Consider the following 25,638-nt stretch of genomic DNA (forward strand, 5'->3'; position numbering starts at 1 on the left):
CATGCATAAGACTAGTTTTACTTGAAATCATTAATATCAGAATATGCATTAAGACTATTTTTACTTGAAATCGTTAATATCAGAAAATGCATTAAGACTAGTTTTACTTGAAATAATTAACATCTGATTGTTTTCAAAAACTGCATTTATGCGCCTTGTCCTCCAAGCCCCTCTTTTGTCCCTCTACGACGATCTGATTTTTCTGTATACCTGAGAATCTTTTCCTTTTCTTTTTCCCCCTACTTTTTCTTTCTTATTTTGTATATTCACAGAAGATTTTATTGAGATATATACCGGTTAGTTTCCCTCTAAGAAATAAAGCAGAGTCGGAAGATTTCGACAAGTTACAATAGAAATACGCGTTTTTTTACTTTAGCCACCGATATGTAAATCTTGAATGGACGTCAGATTTCAAAAAATGAACATTTATGAAACTGCTATCAGAGGAGGGATGAGAGGAAGGGGTTCCAATGGGTTTTTTTTTTTTTTTTTTTTTTTTTTTTTTTTTTTTTTTTTTTTTTATGAAAGGCTCTATTTGAAAAAATGGGGAGAGAAGAAGAAAGACCAGGCGTGGATAATAAAATAAAATAAAATAAAATAAAATAAAAACGGAATGAAATGGACCACTCTCGAAGTTTTTAACCTGATTTATACTCTCACTAATGTGTAGCTTCTCAATTAGTAAAATGATGGTTTGAGACTCTAAGGAAGGAAAGAGAACCTTTAAAGTGTCTGGAAATTGCATTGTGAGTTCGTGAGTATATACATTTTTTAATTCAATAATGCGCCCTCATGTAATGAGGCCGGACCCAAGCCAACCTCTGGTCAAGTTTCTTCCCGATTCAATTTTATTTACAAGTTTTAGTCTCCTCTAAAATTAAAAATACGACTCACTCCTTAGAGCGGAAATATTTATTTATAACCTGATCTTCGTTACTGCATTTTTAACGTATGATTTTTCTTCGCTCAGTCAATAATATGCCACGGAAATTCAGCACGAATATTTTTCCGGAATATATTCTCTTTGAAAAAATGAACTATGAATTTTAAAGCAGGGCAATAATAGAAACACGTGTCTCCGTGAATGCACCGCCGCGCGCCGCGTCGGTATATTTTAGTTTGACAGTGACAATACCACCAATAGATGTTTTGAAAGGGAAAAATTGATTTGAGCTTATGGCTCGATAATACTTCCGAATTTTGAGCACCAAAGCACGTTTTTGCTTATACTGAGGGGGAGCCTAAAAAACTAGGAAGTATAAATAAGGGAGTTTCAGAGGGTACGGGGTTGCGAACTTTGTTACGGATGAGCGTCATTTTGAATTTTCATAGCGCTCGCGGGCTTTTTCTGTACAAATCAAATCGCCAGAATTTTTGCATGTACGCCAACCCAACAAACCAGCACTACACTTTCATATGGACTCTTATCAATCAAGCATTTTCAGCTCAATCGTTTAATTAGAATTACAAAAGAATCCTACTCAAATTTTTAAAGGAGAGTACTAAAGGTAATGAAATCAAGACAAAATAAATGATTTATTATTCTAATTAATTGTCATTCTTGCTCGTCAAATATGAAAGTTTTTTCTCACCTAATTGTTGTAAGACAGCTGTAGTGGTAATTCGTCAATGTTGTTCTTGTTTCAGCCAATCAGATGTTAGAATGACGTAACTTGTCCCGAAGATCTTCTAACCTAGACCACGAAACATTGAAAGAGTTTGTTGACATTTTGTGCACATCTGGTCTGGGCTAGAAGTCATTGCACTGGAACACCCCTTTTTTTGTGAGAACCACCTACAGCAGCAGTTTTCCTCTCAACTTGAAATGATATTCTGCTATGACTCCAAAAGCGCATCAAGCTAGGTATGACAATCACATTTTCTCATTCACTTGTCGTGCTAAGTATGTCTGTTCTTGGCGAAAGGCTGAGCTTACCGTCCCCTCTCCAATGTTGGCTTTCCTAATTTATACTCTTACTTTTCCAGATTGCAGGAATTCAAAGAGTTATTGGATGCCCCGAAGATCGATCTCAAAAGACTGAAAGCTCTGTCTTTTAATGGTAAGCATTTATCTAAATATTATATAGATAACCTGTGGAGCGTTGGTTTACAGACTTGGGGATTAAGGTTTAATGCAGATGTTTGGAACCCGATTGTCACAGCTGAAAACATAAGAATGTTCCAAGCTGCTACATAACTGGAATATTTTGATTCACAGATCAAATGCGTTCAGGAGGTCAGAACATGATAAGAGAAAACAAACCTATTAGGTAATAGCTCCAAAGGACCCGCAGCAATACCCCATTCTTGTGCTTTTTAGACCTTTGCTTTAAACTTATCAATTGTCAGTAGGAAAAATAGTCAGTCAAAATCCTCCAAGAACATCTTTTATTCCTTCGATGCTTAAATAATTCTCAAAACTCAACTTTCGCACTTTTGTGAGGAAAATGCATCTTGAAAACTTTGATTTCCCTTTAAGAATACACAGGAGACTTCAATTCTGTCCAATGTATGACCAGTCGGAAATTATCTTGCGCAAGTACCATTTCCTCAATTCATTTTCAACTTTTAGTCAATATCCCCAGATGCATTTCAGTGTTGAGTTGACTGCCTCCAAAGTGGTCAAGGAGTCAAGTGTGTGCCAAAATGCACTTTAAAACTTTCCTAAAACCCTAAGTGTGCTGAGATTTTAATTTCTCTCTCTCCCTTCTTTCGAATATCAGATAGAGCTAAAGTTTAGATGACTTATATCCATCTATATCTCTTGCAGGAACTGTCGGGGAAACATATTTTGCCTCTCATTAATTATTTTTGTTGAAGTCAAGAAATGGCTTTTCGCTGCTTAGCAAATTTTCAATGGTTTATATCATGAGTAGGTAATTTTCTCTAGAGAATGTCATCGTAATTTTCCTAGTTTTCAAAGCAAAGACGGCAGCTGTAAGTTGTAGAATGCCAATTTAAGTGCTGGAAAGTCATCTTGAAATTCTAATTTTGAAGGTATTTGGAGTGGAAAAGTTTTATGTTGAGTTAATTTTACTCTGTTTTATGAGTTGATTATGTCTAAAGGTAAAATTGATAATATTGATAGCTAAATGTGTACCTTAATCGCAACATCTAAAAATTTCAGACTTTGGTATAATTTCCTCAAGGGAAAGTACTTAATCAAAAATTTTCCTCGCAATTTTGTGTAATTTGTTTGAAATGAGCGCAGAAAAATCTTTGAAGTTTCAATGAAATTGTCGTTTAGTTTTCCCTCAGAAAATAAAACATAAGACTTACAACCTTGCAATCTGAGATACACATTTTGAGACTTGAGTCATCAATATTCTGTTGCAGATACTTATCTTGGAAGTATAAATGATATGTTTAAATTGTGCACTTTCAAACACTTATCGATCCACAGATCCCAAAATCTGTCATGTCGGAAAATGTGTGAGGGTATATCTGCCTCTTTCCAGAAGAACTGCTGTATTGTTGTGCAGGATCGAAGCAGTAACCATTTGAACCATTTATTATTTTATGTCCTCTTGTTAGCATTAATATATAATCTCATTTCTTTTTCAGGAGTACCAGATGAACATGGGCATAGAGCCTTATGTTGGCGGCTTCTCCTCAACTATTTGCCACCTGAGCGAGCGCAGTGGGATAGTATTTTGGAAAGAAAACGCAAATTATACCAGCAATTTATCGGTAATCATGAAAATATTTTGCTTTCCCTCTGAATCAATTAATGCAGTTACTCAATGCATCAGTCACTTTTTAAGCAACCTCATAGATAGAAGGAGGCTTTGCCATCCATTATTATTATGTCAACAAGACAATCAATGACAACTCTGGAATTTTCTAAAGTTTCATGCTCATGGAATATCTTTAAAATGTATTGAAATTATAATTCCATTTGACGGTCATATTAGGTCTTTTGTCATTCTCCTTTTGCAAGAGCTCATGTCAAATACGTTTACCTACACACTTTTAGAATGAGACAGAAAATCAGCTGTCTTTAGTTTGGCATTGAAAGTAATTACATGAATCAAGATGGTAGATCTCTCGTCACTATCTTTAATTGCGTAAACTTATTTTGCCTAGACTCTCTAAGTATCTGACTCTGGGTAATAATTTTGTTGCATTTTGTTTTCAGAGGAGATGATCGTAAGTCCCGGAGAGGGTGAAATGGAGGCTCAAAGCGACCATCCTCTATGTGTGAATCCTGACAGTCAATGGCAAACTTACTTTAGAGATAATGAAGTCCTCTTACAAATTGATAAAGATGTCAGGTTGTCAATTCATTATATTTTTTACAAAGTATTTTTAGTACTTTTTTCCATTCATTCTCATCTGGTTTTTCAATGTTGAAAACTGGAAGTAAAGTTCGTATGAAACCGCAGGAATGTGGGTAACTTCAAAATCTGCAATCCTCAATTTAAATTCAGCAACAGACAGGTGAAATTGAAGAAACTTGTACTTTCAAAAAACGAAAAACATCCCTAAAATTGTATTTGTAGTGTGGCACCTGCTCACTTTTTTACTTCATTGTGAGCCAGATCCATATTCTTTCGGCTGTAGACTTCCATTTGCTAACACATGTAATTCTATTTACATTCCTAATTTAAATACTGATTCATATAGGGTAATGAGTGGGTTGGATCAGTTGTGATAAAAACTCAACTTGCATACAGCTGAGTTTGGACTATTAATTGAAGGACTCCCAGCTACATTTTTGGAGGCTATGTGGATCTAACTTACAATTGACCACAGCCAGCAAAATCTAGGATGTAGGCGAAATAAAGTCTCCTTCTTTATGTTAAAATTAAATATTCTAGATAAACTTGGAATTTTGGGATGTTTTGGGCTAAACTAACTGGATGCTAAATTTCGTTTAAACAATATTCTCATTAAGTGGTACGGTTTCTATTGTGATTTTTAACTCTACAAAATTTAAACTTGTTTTCAGTTTGATTTTTCAGTTTTTAAAAACATTGTGCAATTTTTTCTTGTAACAGGCGACTTTGTCCAGACATTTCTTTTTTCCAACAAGCCTCCGAGTTTCCTTGCCAGAGTGTGGTGTACAGTTCTGGAAGAAAACGCTTGCATCGCCGTGTTCAATTGTCAGTCCTCAATTCGGCTAATGTTGAGCGCAAACACTTAGGAATCCTCAAGGTAAAGTTTCGTTCTCCCTGACAAATCATTTGATTTAGGAGATTCTATTATGTAGTACAAACCAAGTTAGGCTTGAGATATTTGGCCAAACAAATTTTTTTTGTCTCTTTTGAAAGAAATATCATTTGGTTACAGCTGTGAAACAAGTACGCTAATTTATCCCCTAGAGGGAAAAGTGCCAGAGGGATTTTAGCTTTCCAACAATTTAGTTAGTTTTTACCTGTAATGCCTTTTTTGTAAAAAGACTTAGTACAGGTCAGAGAGCACAATCAACAGTTTTCTTTGCAAACAATAAGCAGTGCACTGAAGGACTTGAAAGACTTAAAGTAATGCGCTGAACAGTTTTCTTCCTAAAAAACAATGCACCAAAAATTTATAAATTTTTTTTCTCACAACTAAACGCCTCTTGACTAAACCTTCCACAAGAGGCATCATAATTTTTTTGGTGGATAAAAAGAAATAAAAATCTTTAAAAATGTCTTTGCAGGTAGGTATATTATCAAATCATGAATAATCGGGACCAGGATTTTGTAAAAATGTTTCTCACTTCAAGTGCTAATCTGTTGTTTGTAGCATAATTTATTGATAAAGAAAGCGCAAGAAGACTATGTACCTTTGGAGGAGGGCTCGGAAGCTCACTGGGAAGTAGTTGAAAGACTCTTATTCCTTTACGCCAAGCTAAACCCAGGCCAGGGCTACGTCCAAGGCATGAATGAAATCATAGGACCAATTTATTACACTTTTGCCTGTGACCCATCTACTCAATGGAGAGGTAAATTTCAATCCACTTTTAAATCTCTTCCCTTAATACACTTACAATATTTATTGCTATCCATCTGGAATTTTCTCTTATTTTGCTTTTAAGTATAGATTAACTTCTATGACAATTATCGCCAATGATTTGATTGAAACGTTGTTATTAGCCTCATCCGCACAATGGAAACTGTTCTCTTTGAACAAGACCTCAAAGTCTAATTACTTACAGATTTTTTCATGTTATTAGAAATTTTAAACCCAAGAAAGATGTGAATAATGCACTGGCATTTCAGCATTTAATCATTAGGAGAAAATCTTAAAGTGCAATATCAATTAGAGTTCTTTATTAATGGTGTGTTTGGGGACAATGCAAAGGAACAGCAGTTGACTGAGCTGTTTTCAAACTTGTTTTTACTTATTTATTTGTTTAATCATCTTTTATACACCAACAGGCTGTACAGCCCATCTAACAAAGATTACGCATTTAGAATACAAAACAGCGTCCACAGGAGGAAAAGAAAAATTATGAAGCAGCAATTATAACAATCTTAAACAAACAGTAACAAAATTAAAGTGACCCATGCGATGAGAAAAAAATCTGGAACTTGATAGCGAAATGAGTCTCAGTTCGCTATCTGCATTTTTCATATTTACAAATAGATCTACAAATATTTTGAAAAAGATACATTTTTGGACAAGTTAGAAATAGTTTTTTCGGATTGCATAGTGCAGTCCAATTGAAGACTTTTCTTTATAATTTGAAAGAAAGTGAGCGTATCTGGTGCCAACTCTAATCGCCGTAACAGCCCTGATTACTATGAATGAAAATCTATTTTTTTATGTCTGTTTTTCTTTAGAGCATGCAGAGGCTGACTGTTTCTTCGTTTTTACTAACCTCATGGGTGAAATCAGAGATTTTTTCATCAAGAGTCTCGATGAAGCAGAGTGCGGCATCAACCGCTTGATGAACAAATTGATCAGCCAGTTGCAGCATCAAGATCATGCAGTCTATGAACTTCTGCGCCGTCAAGAACTTTGTCCGCAATATTACAGCTTCAGGTTAGAAAAAAAAAACATTTCAAGTCTTATACATAAAAATTGGCATTTCCTATTTCCTCTGTATGAAATAACCACAATTTTTATTGGACTACATTTTGCAATTAGGAACTAAAATTTCTGCCTTTGTTTAGAAACAGCATATATGTAATTAACTTTCCTATGCTGGTAAGTGTTTTTATAGATGAGCCAGAAATTTTAGTTCCTAATTGCAAAATGCTGTTCAATTGATGACACAAATCATCAAACTGTTTAGTCATCTTTTTTTTGTGAGTGTGTGATGGGCAATAGCAGCAATTAGAAGAAAAAAGATGTTAGCTAGTATTTTCCAGTCATGTTAAACTTTGACGTGGATTGAATTTCAGGTGGCTTACGCTCATGTTGTCTCAAGAATTTCCTTTGCCTGATGTTTTGAGGATTTGGGACTCCTTATTTGCGGATGAAGACCGATTTTCATTTCTCATCCATGTTTGTTGTGCCATGATAATGTAAGTTAACGAATAATTAATTAGATGCATGCCCTCTCACCTACAAAATGTATTTCATCCATACCTCACAGTTTCAATTCCTGCAATAATCAAGGGATTTTCCTGTGAAAAGTTGTGCATAATTTAAGCTGATAGCATTGAATATTGCTCCAAAAGGAATTGTGTTAATTACCGAAGAAAAGAGTCACACATCAAATCCATCCATTCTAATCATGTTATACATTTTTTCAATTAACCAAAAACCCATAAATAAGTCTTCTTTTGTGACATTGCAAGTAAAATAATGAGACTTTAGTAAAGTCCCCTCAAGGCAAAATATGATTTTTGTTTGTTTTTTTTCTTTAAAAAAAAAAAAAAAAAAAAAAAAAAAAACCTCTGGAGTCTATTGTAATGCCTTTCTTTTGAAATATTTCAATGACCGATTCTGTATATACCTGAATAAAATTGCACACTTCTTAGTCCTAGAACTGTTATTATGTATTTCATTTTCATTTTCTCATAATTATCTATATAATGCATTAATTTTTCAACTCAAAAATTGTCAAGCGTTATCTCTCGCATAATCTCTTTAAATTTCCTTTATCTTGTGAAAAATACTTATGAATGCAAGTAAAGATTATAATTGATTTGTCATCCTGTCAGAAAAAAGTGGAAGAAAATGGGAAAAAATAAGGAAATCTCAGAAGTTTGCGGGTATTTTGTTCGATTTTGCTCAATTATTTGTCATTTTGTGTTGCAGGTTAATTAGAAATCAACTACTGAACAATGATTTTCCCAATAATGTAAAAATTTTACAGGTTTGTTTTTATCCATTTTTTTTTTTACTATGGATAATGAGACTAGAGTCCTCGCCAAATAAGTGTGCGCACTTTTAGAGTACAACGGAAAATCCACCAGCTTGATACTTGCATTTACCTTCAATACTGAAAACTTATTTGGTGTGGAGTCCAATGAGAAAAGACTCATTGTCTGAATAAGTTCATTTTTGTGGTGTGGATTAATTAGTTATTCCATTCTGTTTTGGTCCGTTTTACATCATTGTTTCTTGTCTTATTCCATTTCATTTCCTCAGCTCTGAGGCATGTAGCATGGCTCATTGGCTCACCACTCACTAGGAATAGAAAAGTAATCAGGCCTCAAAAAAAATTCCTTTTCATTCTCATAATGAAAGATGTTAGTGCGCTTTTGCCATGCTTTTTCATAGTATTCTTTCACCGAAAATACACCCGGAAAACAGGACATGAGGCCTTATATGTAACAATGACGGATGTAAAAAATTACCTTTTCAAAACACACCTAAAAAACTGTTTTTGAAGACACAAAAATTTAATATGTTTGGCTCTGGCATAACTTACAGATCTCACAGATTACATCTCAAGTATTCTCTCAAAATTTTCTCGACGCCAAAACAGTTTTTTGAACGTGTTCTGAAAAGGTAATTTTTCACATCCGCCATTGTTACATATAAGTCCTCATATATTATTCCCCCCCCCCCCTTCAATGTAACCATGAACACAGAGACAATGTTGACAAAAAATTTCAAAAGAATGAAAACTTAATTTTAACATCAAACATATATTTGGTTAGAAACAAGAGTAAGTCAGCCTCATAGAAAAAAAATTATCTTTTAATAGAATATGCATATTTGTAATTGCCATTTTTCTTTTTTCTGTTCCATTACTCCTAAATTAAGCTGAAAAGTATTTTAAATTCACCTAGCTTTCCTCTAGGGCTCAAAATTTTAATGATAAGATTTACTTCATTCAATTGAATTAACCCGGCAATTTCTTTCCTTTCAGAACTTCCCGCTGTCTGACATCAGCGTTGTTCTATCCAAAGCTGCTGAACTCTCTGCCAAATTGTAAGTATTGACCTCATTGTTTGCTTCTGTGGAATCCCCGTTCATTTTTAGACATGTATAATTTTATAATAACTCCTGGCAGCGGACGGGCTTTTGAAATCTATATTCTTGAGTAATTATTGACATCCTACACTGATTTAAGTGCAATTACATTCTATTATTTACCATTTGTATGCCCTTCAGAACATAGCTGTGTAATAATTTAAGATTGGAGACAGGTGTGGAATTTAAAATAACAAAGTTTTAAGAAATGGGGATTTGCAGTGTATGGAGAGATAATGATCGAAAGCTACATGAGACAATACCTGAGTTTAATCCATGGAGGAAATAAGCAAACATCGGGGCATCAAACAAGATTTGCCAGAATACTGGTTTCTTTTTAAATTTTTGCAACGAAACAAATCGATTGCCTCTACAAGCGCATTTCAGCTATTCCTTCGCAAAGAATCTATTTTTTTAAATCCTAAAATAAAGCTGGAAGTATGCAAACACAAAAATGAAGCATTTAATTTGACTAAGTAAGCAAAACAGCTTCCTCAGGAAAAAACAGCGGAAATATGCTTGGAAGCTGAATTGATCTGTTTTTCACTAAAAAAAAGTGAAATCTGTAATGTGTGAATTATGTCTGATACCTTGATGTTTATTTACTTCTGGTTTAATTTCATATTAAGACCAGTACGAATTAATTTTGAATGATTTTAAAATTAAAATCTGCTTTTCATTGCAATTTTTCTTTTCTTATGACATTTCAGTGATGCATGACATGTGACATGTTGATGGTGTAACTACCAAACCACGTATCTCTGTTTGCGGTGTTGCAGATTTCTTGTCAAACTTGATTTATTTAAATGGAGAACTACTCAACGTCAATTCTTAAAAACTTGTTTGATTTTTCTTATCTGAGTTAAATTCTAAGATACCTAATTTCAAAAAGTGATGTTGATTTGTTCTTCTTTTAAAACATAAAACATAAAACAGGAGGGGAGATTTTTAAACAGCACAAACAAGATACGTGGTTTGAGAGTTTCACAGTTGATGTATTAACTCCTAGTTAATTTCATTGTTATAATTTTTCCTGGGCTCCTCGTCTTTTTGTAATAAATTGAATTTTTATTTCAGGGGAAATGTTTTTCGGTGAGAGACAAGGAGCTCCTGTCTCGAAAGCAAACGTTCAATTCTCAAAAAGTATCTGTGATCTTGTTATACAAATTTTTATTATTCATACATGTTTTTATTCATACATGTTTATACCTTGTGTATCATTCTGAAAGATCTAGACCTCTGTTTACTCAAAGAACAGAATCATTATACATGAAATGTTTCTGTGTTTGCTATATAACTTTCCTCTACCTGTTTTGTACTCGTCTTTCCCATCTAGTTTTCAATGCATAAGTTTCATTATAAGATTAATAATACTCGCTAGATTCTGATGGCAGCTGGAGCTACACTCTCTCATATCTCAAAGGAGACTTATGAGGAACTCCCTCAAAACAACAAACTTTCTGATAATTTTTAGTTATTTCTCGTTCATTATTTTGGTAATATTAGGTTTTGTTTAGTTGTTTGCATGCAAAATGAACGACATTTAGATGGTCAGAGTGCTGAACCACATATATCCATATCGGTGTTTCAAAATTTCTGCTCCTCTTTTATCTTTTCCTTAAGAAACCTGCCAACTTTATACCTTGCCATTTATGCAAAAAAATCAAGGAAGTTTTGAAAGAATTACATCACTAAGTTTTCCAAAGGAAAAATAAAGTATGGCAGGAAGTCTGCAACGTTGTAAACGGAGATACGTGGTTATGCACTTTGGCCATCGATTTATCAATGCAGGCCGCCTCACCAAGAGACAGACACTGATTCTGGTTCAGAAGGGAGCAGTTTCAATTTTCTATTAAGTGCCACGAATATTGTGTCTGTTCACTATTTAAACAACGTTCTAAGGCAGCTACTTGTATTTTATTCCTTTACTTTTTTGCTTTCTTTCTGGAAAGACAGCCAAATTTTTGATCGGTTAGCAAAGCATCCACCAATTTTAATGTTAAGCTTGAATATTTCCCAATTCTTGAAGGTACGGCATCGTAGAAGCAACACGCTTGAGAAATACAGCTGTCTCGATTGGTGAGCACGCAAGTTGAAGTTAAACTTCATCAGTGAAAAAATTAATGATGAGAAGATCTTGTGAGAGAAACATAAGCCATAAAAAAAGCACCCATGTTTATTGACACAAGTTCTGTAGTGGAGAAGGTCTAACATCAACAAGCCGACAGCAGGAAAATAAGTGCGGGGTTTAGCATAGAGGAACATAGTGACTTTAAAAGAAAAACTAAGTAAAGGTAGTTTTAAGCTCGCCTCGAAAGTTATTTTCCCCTATCAAAGATCTGATATCTGCCTGAAATATTCAACATGTAGAAACCGCTCTCAAATAGTATTTGTTACGTAAGAATTGAAACTGCAAATCTATTTTACTCTGTTCCAAGCGCATGTCTCTTGGTTCAGTATTCTTGGATGTAATACACCAGAACTTAATTCTAAATGAAAAAATGTCTTAACATTCAAATGCCTATTAAAGTTTTAAAATCAGAATCAATGCCCTATTTTTTAATTGTAAGTTTAAATATTAGTTAAAACAGTTTATTTTTAGTCGGTTAAATTGCTTGCCACCAGTGTCTCAACAAGTGTATTACTGTTTCAAAAAAGATCCCCCCCCCCCCCATTTACTGTTTTTCCCTTTCGGTAAGCGATGAAGTGTCAATTCATATTTCCCTTCAATTTTTTTGGACTGTTGCAGCTTTCTTCTGAAAGAAAAACCTCTAAGTTCTGGAAGCAATTTGTCTGAAAAGCTTAATTTTAACGTGCTGTGTACAAGTTTCTAGAAGCTGTGAAGATTTTTAAAAATGAGATAGGAAATTAGGGGGGGGGGGAGGCTGCTAAAAAAAATCAAGGATGCACCAACTTTTAAATGTCTTATTTAGTCCTTCAATTTTATTAGGTGTATTTGGCACGTGGCATCCGGTGAAGTTAAGATGTCTCACACAAAAACAGCTTTTAAGAAGCGTTAATTTTTTTACTTACAGTATATCGATGGCTTAAGTAGAAAAATGCGTTTTTCCATTTCAATGTTTAAAAATTCTCCAATTATGTTTCATTTTTTTTAAATGAGAAAACAAATCCGAACATCTCCTTATTGTCTTTTGTGAATCTTTTTAAGAAGTTAAAACATTTTCAGAAACAAAAGAAGTCATTGGTTAATCTTCTTTTAAAAAATTAAAACCAGAGAAAAAATTTGCGCGCAACATCCCAATCCAAAATTTGCTCTTTTGGACTTTAGTAATCGATATGATCTTTATTACCTCGTCTTTCTCCATGTATGCTATTCCGTTTTTGATAAGCATCATATGAGTTTGGCGTTGGTCAACTCCAATATGCGTATCTTATCTGAACTTGTTTTCATTTTTAATGTCTTCTCTGGCTCCTTTTTCTGCGCTGTCTTTTATCAATGGGCTCTAAAGGCTTGGTCATCAGCATGATTCTTTAACTTTTTTATATGAACGTTTGACTCACCATTATCATACAATCTTTAAAAAATTGGTATCTACTTTCAATACTTCACATGATGTTCAGAGATGTTTTCAAGCGATTTCTTACTACGTTTTGTTTGTAACTCTCAGAAGTGAATTTAATCGTTTGTTCTCTCTGTCCTTTATTTTTACTGCGTATCATTTTAATCATAATTTTTATTAGGGACTATACATTTTTAGATTATCTTTCGTGTAAGAGGGGTAAATTTCTCATTCAAATAAGCAAGTACACCAGGTTATTTAGATTGAGCAACTTAGTATTAAATTTTATATTCTTTTTATTTTAATCCCAGGCTTTGAAATACCCTCAACAATTTCCATAATTTACTTCAAAAATAATGTTCGCATATTTTATTTATTTACTTATCTCTTTGTTTTTATTATTATTATAATTCTTTTTTATCTGCTTCTCCACTTCATCCTATACTTTCTCTTTCCCTTTTTACGTCAACCCAACTTACTATCAACTCTTTTGTATTTTTCTCAAAATTAGCTGAGTGTTTTAATATATCATTTACTTTTGTAAGTTGCTATGTGTGAATTATAGCAGAAAAAACATAAGCTACCACAGCCCTTTTGTTATGACATACAAAAATCTTTGCTGAAAAAAGGGAAAGGAAACTGTTATGGGTTAAATCATTCAATGGTACTATTTAACCATGTTTCATACAAGTTTCTTGCAGTGAATAGTTCAGTAATCATCATCAGATCTGTACAGATCTGAACTGTATCTGTGCAGATCACATTGTTCGCTCTTGTATCATGTATTTCAGAAGTCCTTGTACGTTTTCTTAAAACATACCTATCGGATAATTCTTCACTCCTTTTCCAAGCCCAATTTCTCTCTACTTTGGTTTTCATATCTTTTTTTTAAGTTTTGAAATCACAGCCTCAAAGTACCTACGTTGTTTGCTCTTGATAAGCAATTTCTGTTTATCCCCCAAATTATGATATATTGATGGTCAAAGTGCAAAACCACGTATCTCCATCGCGGTGTTTCAAAATTTTTACTCCTATTTTATTTTTTTTTAAGAAAAACAAACCAACTTGACAGCTTGAAATTTCCTCAGAGTATTCTGCTAACAGAGAAGAAATATCAAGGAAGTTTTCAAGACATCATGTTGACTACTTTTCCAAAGAAAAAATAAAGTATGACAGGAAGTTTGCAACATCGCAACGAGAGATACGTGGTTCCTCACTTAGGCCATCGATAGGCACCTTTCCAATACCTTTGTTAAGTTTTCTTTCAACTCAAACATTTTTGACTGATTCATATATTTTTTTAACCGTTCTGTCTGTGTTAATAAACTTTGTTATCATGTGTCATTTATTCCAGTCGTTCTTTATTTAATAGAATTTCCCTGCCTGATTTAGGCAAATCTCCTCTGCTAATGTTATTTAGTTTCTGAAAAGCTGGCGAATAATTTTCATTGTTTTGGGAAAGCTATGAAAGTTGGAGAGTTATCTTTTCAAGGAAGTACAAGAATTGTAAAAAAGAAAGGAGTCGATGCGAACAAGCAATTTATACCTAATAAACCTCACACCCACTTTTTTGAAACTTGGTTTTGATTTCTATGAATTCACTAAAAGTAGGAGCATATTGCATCCTAAAAAAATTCATGTGTGAAATCTCAAAGTCCTCCGTAGAGGAGATTCAAAAGTTGAACCAAGGCCGCACATGACAACTGTCTCCGTTCCTTATTTCTTAGGTATGATTAAGCGGGAATAATTCTTTGAGATAGAAATTATAAGATGATTTTTACCACTCCATGAGCATTTTTGAAAATAGCCCCACCAGTTAGAAAATATGGAGGAAAAACCGAGTTAAGCGTTTTGCGAATTAGGAACCAACACCACTACCTATAGAGACATGTGAATTTCGAATTAAGGTTTTAAGCCAGTTTTTTGAAGATTTTTCTCGATTTAAGGCTTAGCGGAGAGTCGTGATGAAGAGTGTGCATGGACTGGCAGCTTCTGTTGATCCTACAGCTGGACCGGTCATCGTATATTCATTAATTACAATAATTTTAAACGTCGCGGCGCCAGGCAACCAGTGCGCAGCGTGCACGCGCGCTGGTGCCTACAAACCCATAGAGAAAACAACGGAGGTTTTTGCATTTTGGGCATCTTGGAATTTTTTGATGGCGTAGGTCGGTACAGCAACTTTTACCATCGATTTTCTTGGAAATGGTGTAATATATGGAAAAAAGTCACTCTATAAAAAGTGCTTGAAATTATATCATAAGTTGATTTCAGCAAAAAAATGGGACATTATGGTCCGTTTTTCATACTTCGAATTCCGGATTTCGCTGGCCAGGTTGTACCGACCTACGTCACAGGGTAAACAAACCTCAAGATGCAAACACCTCCTTTTTTTCCTCTGACCTTTCCTTCACGCATTGCGCAACGCGCGAAGTATCCCTGTTAGGTTTGTAGGCTCCAGCGCGCGATCGTGCAATGCGTGAAGTATCCCCGTTAGATTTGCAGGCGCCAGCGCGATCGTGCTGGCAGCACGTCGCATCGCTGAATGACTCTCAGTGAGATTTTCTGATCGGAAAAGCTCTACTTACGAGCCCGGTGAATCGCGCGGGGAGCCTCGGGACCACGCGCAATCGATTCAGTGTCCAAGATCTTACAACTACAAAAGCTGTCCCAAAAAGAATGCAACAATGGCGATTTAAAAAAAAAAAACTAAATCAGATATCCGATATCGATTTGCGGGTTAAACAGAGCTCTAGAGAACGTAATCACTAATCAAATGAGACCTTGTTGAGCTCATTTAATAAAAAACTCGCCGATTTTTAGCGTTTTGAAAATGACGTGTTGGCAAATCGCCTGCACGATTTTTAGGATTTCTTTTCAAGAAAAACAAACGACTTGCAAAACACTTTTCAAAATGATTTGCAACTCGTTTGTTTTTCTTGAGAAAAAATTCTAAAAATCGTGCAGGAGATTTGCCAACACGTCATTTTCAAAACGCTAAAAATCGGCGAGTTATTAAATGAGCTCAACAAGGTTTCATTCAATCGGTGGTCGGTCACACATGCACCGGGGAGCGTAGCTAACTCTTTGGAGAACGCACATTTTTATCTGGACCGCGTTAAGAAGAAAGGAACCATCCCACTTCAGCCATTGCCAAATTTAACTGAACAATTTAATTTTTTACATAAAAACGGTTGTGCGGATTTCTAAAAAAAATTTGGTGAATTTTTCTCATAATAAGTATGAAGCAAATTCCTAGAAATGTCCGAAGGAATCTGCACAAACGTGCTCTTGTAAAAAATTAAATTGCCGAGTTAAATTTGGAAATAGCTGATGTGGCTTAAAAGAAATGTTTAACCCCTATTTTCACAAGCTAATTTATTTTTTTCTACGTTCAGATTTGGCAGGAGAAAATAAACGACCCGAACTAAAAAACATTCTAAACTCGATGTTTTCGAAAATGTGGGCTGGTTCCTTTCTGATAAACGCGGTCCAACTGATGTGCGGTCCATCTCACGCCAGAAATACAATGTGAGGACAACCTGTTGGCAGATGTCGTCTATTTGAGTCGCCGCATTATGAAACTGAAGTTGAAGGAAGCGCGAACAAACAGGAAAAAGAAAAGTATACGTTTGCATCGCTTCCCAGGCTTCGATTGAACCGATCAAACGGATGCCGTCAACTCATTTACAGAGGTGTCATCAATTTAAAGTTCGCCTTCAATGTCGCCGTATAGGCAGTAAACTTACCAGAAAACATAAAAAATGGTCTCTCCCGAAAACTCACATTTGTTTAGCTTCATAAATGCAATGCGTAAATCTGTTCGCAGATATCATATCACCCATTTAAGGTTCGCCTTCAATTTTGCCGTATAGGCAACATACGTGTGGGGAGCGCGATAATATTTATGATGGTTGGTGCGCTTAGCTGTGTGCATCGATGTGTATTTGATAAGAAAGTTTTGTTTTTGTTTACACAGCAGATTATCAGATTTTCCGTGCAAGTTTCTATGTAATTTCTATTTGTATGTACCTAATCGTGTATTTTCTCCTGTCATTGAAGTGATAACTCGCAGAATAGAATTTCTACCCTCGTTTTACTGTTTGCTGTTTGCAGCATGTGGATGATCTTGCTCACAGCACATGCACATGAAAAAATTCAGCATGAATATCGTTTCTTGTAACAAAGTAAGTTCTGGCATTCTACCTAAAATGCAGTGGAATTTCTGTAAATGTCCATGGTTTCATGGAACTACATCATTGCCTCATTGATTTTTCTGAGACTTCAATTGTTTGTAGATCGAAATAAACACAATCATTAAGAATGAAAATGATTCGGAGTACAGGATTACAGATCGAATCAGAAAGGTGATTCTGACCCTTTTTGTCCTAGTTTTCTTTTTCATACATGACAGCTAAAACATTATTATTATAAATATTCCGAGATGGAAAGATTAGGTGTTACTGGGAGACTCAGCGGAAGAAAAAGTTATCTAATACAGCAATATGATTTCGGCAATTGTCCGTCATTCAGATTGCATCTTATTTTCAGTTTATTATCCATGAGTTTTTTCATTTTAAGGTAGAATGTTCTTTATTTTACTGTCTCTTTGCTTGCAGAAGTTGTCGAAAATACTATGAAATGTACGTTCTAATGAAAAGAGCGACTCAACATCGTGCGATTTACTGTTACGGGATTCTAAGTCTTTGGATTTTTTTAATGATTGCAGGTACGTAGATTTATTCCAAAAATTATCCAAATATTTGTTAAACTCAAAGCAATAATCAGAAAAACTATGTATAATTAGGATTAAGACTGTACTAAAGCCATCAGAGACCATGACTTTTCCAAGTCCTTTGAGAGATGCTTCAACAGCGGTAGCAATTTGAAGTGTAGCTTTAATAGGTCTGTTTCATGTAAGAATTGCAGATCATTGAGAGCACTATTCACATATTAACATCGCCCCATCAGAGCTCGTACCAACATATTTTAGCCCTAACTTTTCAATGAAAGATCGAAGTTTCATGGATGAGTTACCTCAGTAGAATTTGCTTGATTAATGATCATAAACACAAAATCATTGACAGTATAATATTAATGTCATGTCAGAGTAAACATAAAAAAACAAGTTTCAATGAAACCTTCAAATCCAGTAATCATGTTTAGTTGATTTTTCTTCATTTCATGTGGGCTGGTACTTACTTAGTGCGCGTATAGTCTAAAAATCTCAAGTCCTGAAAATTGTTTCTCCTCACCTGAACCTTCCACGGTTTTTTTAAATTTCCCAATATTTTTCCAGGGACCTACAAGTTTGCTAACTTTGATAATGTGATGTCAACTTGGCTTCGCAAACCCCAAACTCTGCCCGCTGCCCAAGCTCAAAAGAGACTTCGCGATTTGAAAAGACGAAATTTGCTGAAATCATGCAACTTACTGGAGGACTTAACTCTCGGAAGCGAAGGTTAGAATTTGAATTAGCCTATGAGTTTTCGCAGCAGGGGTGCTGTCAGATGTAATTCATGAGTCTCAATCAATCTGACTTTTGATTTCCCTCAATGTCCTTCGCTTTTTGCGTCCCCTGTACACAGGAACATATTTCGCTTGCCCTACTTCAGTATTTACTGAAACATAAATTGTACTGAACGTTAGAAGGAAAAAGATTTGCATCCAGATAATAATTGTGTGATAAGACTTAGTTGAACTCATCGTGTCTAAGACCGGGAAAAACTGGAAAAATCAGGGAATCCACTCCCAAACCAGGAATCTCTTCTTCTACCCCTCAGAGACAATTTTAAGGCTTATATCGTTGCACCTGAACTGCCTCTATTGACCTCGTGAATCTTCAAATCATCAGAAGAATAGAGAAGCTTTCACTCACCAGATAATATAAATATCAAAAACGCTTTTGGAATTAAAAATTCTTTTGTGCACCAAAAAATTGGCTGAAAGATCGAGGGGAAAAAATCGATATTCAGACCTGAATCTTTTGAAGAGTGCTATAGTTTTTCTCAAAAAAATCCTGGGGAAATGGGGAAAAAACTTTCGTTTCTCGTCAGAAAATGAATTTCTGAAAATCAGGAAAAAATTAGAGAATGGGCATGGCGAAGAATTCTAACCACCATGTTTGAACTAAATTAATTGTTTTTCTTTCAGGTGAGTCCGATGAGAACTATAATTTAGAGGGTGTCATACTCTTATTACGGCATGGAGATCGAGGCCCTCTCTCACATCTGCGCAACATCTCCAGCGTTGATTGTGGCATCAAGACAGAAGAGTCCAGTAAGGAGTTTGAGCTTTACCGCCAGATAGTGTCCAATATATCGTACAAGTTGCCTCAAAGTTCAATGCTCTCCTTCTTTCTGAGCCATATCCAAAACTCCCCCCAGTCACCGTTACTTCCCTCAAGTCCAGAGTGTGAACTGGGGCAGCTCACTCCATCAGGTATCGTGCAACTGATGAAACTCGGACAACTGCTCCGCTCACGCTATGCAAGTCGTCTTGCACTCGCCGATAAAAATGTGACCAGTGAAGACATTGCGGTCTATAGTACAGCCTACAAGCGAACTATTCAGAGCGTTTTAGCCTTTTTAACCACATTTCTAAATGTAGATGATTTTTTCAAAGTAGTCCATTTGAGAGAGAGCAAAAGTTTGTTGTTCTGTTTTAATGACTGTGCTTGTCACGCGTCGGAAGTATATCAAAAACGTTACCGTGCAGAAGTCTCAAAGTTTTACAAGAACCACCCGAGCGTTATAAAATTAGTCCGCAAATTGTCAAATATTGTATTTGAAGTACCTGACTCAATGCAAAATTCAGATCCATATGTGCTGAAAGATGGCCTGCTTACATTTCTGTGTCACGAGGCGAACCTGCCATCTTACAATCTACGGAATGTGCGGAAGGAGCAAGTGACAACAGTTTTCAATTACATCAACCAAGAAACAAGGGTTGCGGTTCAGAGTCAGGCATTGAAAATGTCTTTCCTCCTCCGCAGCTATGGATTTTTAAAAGATATTGTCTCTCAGATGCTGCGAATCATCTCTGAAAAGAAACCCAGAATGATTATTTATTCTGGGCACGACAAGACTATTAAGTACATCTCGGCTGCATTCGGTATTCTCAATCAGTTCACAGCTCTTCCACCGTATGCTTCTAGGTTTATGATCGAGGTAATTATTTTTCAGTTTATTTCCTATTTTTCTCGATCTAACTTCTTGCACACATGATTATACCCCCTCATGATTAAGCTGTTGGACCTTGTTTAAGATACGTTTACCTTTTTCAACCGCTCGTGCAGCTATACCGTAACTGCTATCTGTACAGGAATAAATAACAGGTATACTTATTTGGAACAGATTTTCAACTTGCTGATTTTATTATTCGTTTTTGTGGTCTGTTAGGACCAGTCACTGTTAATCCTTACGAGCTGGCATAGCCCCCAATGAGTTAAAATTAGTTGCTGGCCCTAGAACTTTGTAAAGATTTCTGGCATTTCTTTGAACTGTATGAGTATTTCAGACCAAAAATTATCGGATTAAATTGCAAAGGTGTCTTTAAAGTTTTAAAAATTTGCTGCAGGATAGGATTTATAGCAAAGACCATATATGGGAGACTTTGCACTTCCTTCCAAGCATTTTAATCTGGTGAGGCGAACGTTACTTATTGGAGCCTACAATCAGATGCGCATAATCAGATGATTGTTAAGCCACTTTTTGATCATTTTTGGGGCCTAATGATGACTGATAAATTTTTGGTCGAGCATTACATTAATAAAGTTTGTTGTTTACTTGTTTACCCACTTAACAGAACTCTGAATATATCGCTCATTGAACATCATTAAGTAGAAATTAATGTTGATTCTCGAAAATAATTTTCACCCTTTCAGATGGGAAGATCGAGTGCTTATTGTCTCTAACCATAGTTCACTGCCCTTCTTACCAACGAAATAAACTCTGAACCAAAATTTCTAATTTACTGTTTCTTTCTATTGGTCAACAGGTCTATAGTTTTGATGAAAAAACTGAGACAGATATTTTCTCAGTCAGGAAGAAATATTTTTTCCGACTTCTCTTCAATGGCCAAGATTTCACGGATCAGGTAACGTTTTGCAAGTCAAATTTCCAGAAAGATGGTGCAAACAATAGCAATTTTGTTGTTTGTCCAATCGAATCAATTATCAGGTACTTGCACGATGATTATTTTATGATATTCAATGCTACTAATTACAAAGATGCCTGTGCCGTACCTACGTGAAAATAGTTTCCAAGACAAATAATACAACTGTGTCTAGCAAGAGCCACAACTTTGTCAAACATTTTTACATATTTTTGGGTGCTATATTCAATTGCAACGTAACTTTTTGTAGTTTTCATGATGGACAGAGCGTAGCAAGTGTCAAGAAAAAAATTCATGGATAATTTCTTGAAACGCGAATCTAAATTGATGTCAAAAGAGTTCAAGCCGATTTTATTGTCTAAAATTTTCCCAGAATATTCTTCAGAGTTGGCAAATCTATGGCCAAAGCACAAAACCGTATGTCACCATTGCGATGTTTCAAAATTTCCACTCCTCTATAATTCTTGCGAAGAGTATATAAGCCAATTTAATAGCTTGAGATTTGTACAGAATATTCTGCTTACAAAAAAAAAAGTCTAGAAAGTTTTCAAAAAATACGTTGACTAGAATTCCAAAGATGAAGTTAAGTATGACAGGAAGTCTGCAATTTTGGAACAGAGATACGTGGTTTTGCACTTAAGCCATCTTGTCAAAAAATATACCATAGAAAGAAGTCAGCGATGACAACAATCTAGTTACGTGGTTTCTCAGCGCAGGCATTGGAACCCTTGAAAAATCGAAGTTCAAAAATTCTTTGGCTGTCTTCTAATCACCCATCTCTTGATCTTTAAAAAAAATTGAGTAATATAATCACTGGTCTTGCTAAGCACAGTAGAAGATATAATACCTCTTGGAGATGTTCTTTCACAAAGGAAAATAAGTGACAGACGCGGAATCTTTCAAAGATAATCAAGACTTTTAACAATCAGACACTCAAATGACCTTTCAAACGTCTCTTTGAAGTCTGCATTTGAAAATATCAAGATCTGAAAAGCTCATTTTGCAAGATTTATAATCTTGCTCTCAAATTATTTTAGAAAATTAAGGAAATGAAGAATTTCAAAACAGTTTTAGAGCTCCAACAAAAGCAAGATTCCATCGTAACTCTTTTGTACAAACTGGTCTAAGATGTTGAAAATGCAGGATTCTTTTTCTTAAAGTCCGTCAAATATAATTAAAAGAATACCAAGCACTTGGACTCTGTTTATCAGTGTTGCAGCGCAACACAAACTCCTGCTGTTTTGAAATATATGTATGTATCGGAAACCGGACGTTTTATACCAGTTGATTCAATTTGTGCTCTCTCTTTTTGTTAGAAAAAAAAAAAAAATAGTTCTCAAGTGTTTGAGCTTATTTTATAGCCCAAGAAAACGTTTCCAATTCTTCATTTCATTTAACGAGACTTGTACAATTTTTAGTTCTAAGTTAAAGGATTTGTGGGCTGTGATATTATTACCAAATGATACTCGTCAAATTTTTATTTTACGAGGGGGACTTTCTAAGTGTAGAATAAGTTTTAGGATAGAACTGTGCTCGAAAATTTTTCATTTAACTCCATGAAATGCATGCAGACTGCTGCATAGTTTCCTCAAGCCAGGGATTTCTGTATCAATTACTGAAGTTCTATGTTTAAAGCGCAGTCATATTCATTGGTTTTTCTTTATTTTTATTTTGTCTTTGCGTTTTAGAAACTAAGTAGAAAACGCAAATTCCTATCAAAAACCTTTTGATGACAGATGTAAAGAGCTTTTAAAATATTTTTAACAATCTTTTTGCAAATCTTCCCTGAAATTTGCGTGTCACTTATTCAAGTGAACTTGTCATGCTGAATCGAAAAATATTAGACAAACCCTGGTGAAAATGATTGTTACAATTTAGACTCTAATGTATTCATAGTGACGGTCATTCTCTTGCATTTTTTGTAATGTGAGCATGAAGGATTTATTTCGAATTCGTATTAGCTTATGAAGACATGTACTAGATCAATGATAGTTGACTTTTAGATGGGCAGAGAACAGCATCACATGTTGGGTTTTCACACCTAACAAAATTGACGACAAAATGTCCTCCAGGCTTGCAAGCTTAAATCTCCCACCTCCTAATTGTGAGTCATAATATTTACGCCGCTCCATACCATTAAATATCTTAAAGAAGTAAACCCAATGAAAATCCCTAAGGGGAACAAATTAACTTGCTTGAGGTTAACTGGAGTGCAACATATCTTACCGATCAGGTTAAAAATATCAGCAAATTTTGGCTTTTTAGCCAATTAGAGAACGAGAGCTCCCACGCATGAACCTGAAGTATCATTCTCAAAAGCAGGATTCCTCTCGGGAAAATATTTTCATTCGATATAGTAATCAACCTTTGTATTGAATGCAAAGTTTTTTTCAAGGAGGAATCCTGCTCTCATCTCTCTAAATTAAGCCATTTCTTGGTTGAGAATGATTCTTTAAGTTCATGTGCAGGAGATATCACAGGGCCTAAAAGAGGAAATTAGCTGAGATTTTTTACTTAATCGATGTCATACATAGTACGCTAGTTCAACCACACCAAGAATCTGACAATTTACTTTTAACCCCTTGAAAAATTAAGATTTTTAGGTTCGTGTTTCCTCAGGTAAGCTCCAGGGTTATTCATAAATCTTGCACCACTGGAGGGGGGTGGCCATTTGAAATTTTCGAGTTGCATCCCGCCCCCCCTCTCCCTGAGGGGGTCAAAAACTGGAAAGTACCTAAAAAAATCCCCTCTCAATATGAGGAAAAACGTCTCAAACGGCAAATCTATATCCTAATTAGAACTAAAGTTATGGCCAGTGGTGCGTGACTTTTGAATAACCCTGTATTTTCTTAAGAGTTTTCGAGGCCCATCCTCTTGGAACATGGGTTCACCCCTATTGAAAAAAAAATCACATTATGAAGGAATACCTATTGCTAATTATGACAGCTTTTTTGTAAAAATTTTGTCAAATGATCAATTTATCATTTCAATGTTAAATTAGAATTTTTCCTTTTTATTTTTGACTGCTCAGTTAGTAGATAGTTCCTCCTTATGTAAATTTTATCTTATAGGCTCGCTTGAATGTGAAATGAAGACAAATTATTTTTATTTGTGTAAACAAGAATTGTCTGTTGATGTTTTTGTATATTTTCCCTGTTGCATCGATGTTCCTTCTAGTTTAAATAAATCTTCTTGGTTTTCATACTTTTATGTTCTTTTTGGTGATATTGTGCCTACCGCTAAAGGAATAAAGGAACCATCATTTACTTTTGGTTTTAAATAAATAATATTTCCAACTGGATTTGGATTTAGAATGAAATTTAAGATGAGTGACAACAATTAAAAACAACTTTTACAAATGAAACCAAACAAAAATATAATTTGTACAGATAATACTGTGAACACACACATTACTTTACATTAATGAAGAAACAAAATTAGTATATCTTGAGGATTATAATTTAAAACCTGAATGAATCGCAACAACTCCGAAAGTTAGGTTTTCATAGGACACACAACGAAATCCGGCAGATCTGATCATCTTGCTGAAGTCCTCTTGATTAGGAAACTGTCTGATACTTTCAACTAAATATTCATAGGACTTCCAGTCACCTGCAATCACTTGACCCATCACGGGTATGACTTCGAATGAATACCTATCATACAGCCACTGTAAAACTTGGTTGTTAACATGACTGAACTCCAAACATAGAAATCGCCCACCAGGTTTGAGAACTCTGTATGCTTCAGCCAAGGCTCTATCCATGTGTGTCACATTTCTGATGCCAAAAGCAATTGTGTACGCAGTGTAAGAATTATCTTCTATCGGTAACTCTTCAGCATTTGCTAATAACCAACTTATTTGTTCATCCGAGTAGCCAAGCTTCTGGGCTCGCCCTTTCCCAACATTCAACATGTGTTCGTTAATATCACTGATGGTGACGTGGCTTTCAGAGTGTGCATCAGAGTTTCCAGTGTTTTTCAGGTACTTGAGGAATCTAAAGGCAATGTCACCAGTGCCTCCTGCAACATCCAGTAGCCTTGTTCCGGGCACAGGGCCCAGTCTATCTATAAAAATATCCTTCCAAATTCTATGAATCCCAAAACTCATTGCATCATTCATCTTGTCATACGATGAAGCAACCGATTCAAATACTTGATGAACTTTCTCTGTTTTTTCGTTTTCATCGACAACTTCGAAACCAAAGTGCGTTTTGTTACCTTGTGGCGGTGGTTCACTGGCGGCATGCTGAGATAGAAACTTTGGTAAAATTGCACAGTTCAATTTGCGGACTGCTTTCATTGTTGAAGTAAGAACAACTTTTGATGTGTTCATTTTGAGGGATTCAGGAGGAAACACTGTGCTACAATAAAATATTGATGAGTCAAATGTTTATGATTACATAAGCTTTAGTTCATTCACTGAGAATCACTTGAATATCAGGAATTTACGTGAAAAAGGAGAGGCACGATCAAATATCTGATGGATTTGTCTCATTATCAAAAAGAAATGTTACTTTGTGTTGTAGAAATTGTCAGAAAAGTTCATTAGGATATTTTGAACTGATAACAGAATTTGAGGTTATGGAAGGTTATCAATAGTTGACAGTGACAGTGTTGGCAAAGTTATCACCAGGAAACG

At 35.2% G+C, this 25,638-nt stretch overlaps 3 protein-coding genes across 3 annotated transcripts; 2 read left to right on the forward strand and 1 right to left on the reverse strand.

Annotated features, from left to right (window-relative positions):
• Positions 1–1,703: 1,703 nt before the first annotated feature.
• LOC109033891 (TBC1 domain family member 13) lies at positions 1,704–14,229 on the forward strand. The gene is made up of 11 exons (XM_019046739.2): positions 1,704–1,864; positions 1,987–2,060; positions 3,565–3,690; positions 4,139–4,274; positions 5,001–5,157; positions 5,731–5,929; positions 6,771–6,972; positions 7,335–7,457; positions 8,197–8,254; positions 9,257–9,318; positions 10,438–14,229. The coding sequence occupies exons 1-11, from the start codon at positions 1,839–1,841 to the stop codon at positions 10,454–10,456; spliced, it is 1,182 nt and encodes a 393-aa protein (XP_018902284.1). The 5' UTR covers positions 1,704–1,838; the 3' UTR covers positions 10,457–14,229.
• A 2,601-nt stretch (positions 14,230–16,830) lies between these two features.
• On the forward strand, positions 16,831–24,200 carry LOC109033863 (2-phosphoxylose phosphatase 1). Its single transcript, XM_019046685.2, has 5 exons — positions 16,831–17,068; positions 17,501–17,610; positions 18,181–18,342; positions 19,035–20,050; positions 20,880–24,200. Exons 2-5 carry the CDS (start codon positions 17,523–17,525, stop codon positions 21,132–21,134), a joined length of 1,521 nt encoding a protein of 506 aa, XP_018902230.2. The 5' UTR covers positions 16,831–17,068; positions 17,501–17,522; the 3' UTR covers positions 21,135–24,200.
• Positions 24,201–24,346: 146 nt separating this feature from the next.
• Coq5 (ubiquinone biosynthesis protein COQ3, mitochondrial) lies at positions 24,347–25,600 on the reverse strand. Its single transcript, XM_019046688.2, has one exon. It carries the CDS (start codon positions 25,330–25,332, stop codon positions 24,451–24,453), a length of 882 nt encoding a protein of 293 aa, XP_018902233.1. The 5' UTR covers positions 25,333–25,600; the 3' UTR covers positions 24,347–24,450.
• Positions 25,601–25,638: the final 38 nt, after the last annotated feature.

The sequence above is a fragment of the Bemisia tabaci genome, chromosome 6, assembly GCF_918797505.1.
Source record: "Bemisia tabaci chromosome 6, PGI_BMITA_v3".
Taxonomy (NCBI): Eukaryota; Metazoa; Arthropoda; class Insecta; order Hemiptera; family Aleyrodidae; genus Bemisia; species Bemisia tabaci.

Coding starts and splice junctions, on each gene's coding strand:
- Coq5 (XM_019046688.2), bottom strand. CDS start 25,332: ATGAACACATCAAAAGTTGTTCTTACTTCAACAATGAAAGCAGTCCGC.
- LOC109033863 (XM_019046685.2), top strand. CDS start 17,523: ATGTACGTTCTAATGAAAAGAGCGACTCAACATCGTGCGATTTACTGT. Junction 17,611..18,180: donor GATTTTTTTAATGATTGCAG/GTACGTAGATTT, acceptor ATATTTTTCCAG/GGACCTACAAGTTTGCTAAC. Junction 18,343..19,034: donor CTTAACTCTCGGAAGCGAAG/GTTAGAATTTGA, acceptor TTTTTCTTTCAG/GTGAGTCCGATGAGAACTAT.
- LOC109033891 (XM_019046739.2), top strand. CDS start 1,839: ATGACTCCAAAAGCGCATCAAGCTAG. Junction 3,691..4,138: donor ATTATACCAGCAATTTATCG/GTAATCATGAAA, acceptor TTTTGTTTTCAG/AGGAGATGATCGTAAGTCCC. Junction 4,275..5,000: donor CAAATTGATAAAGATGTCAG/GTTGTCAATTCA, acceptor TTCTTGTAACAG/GCGACTTTGTCCAGACATTT.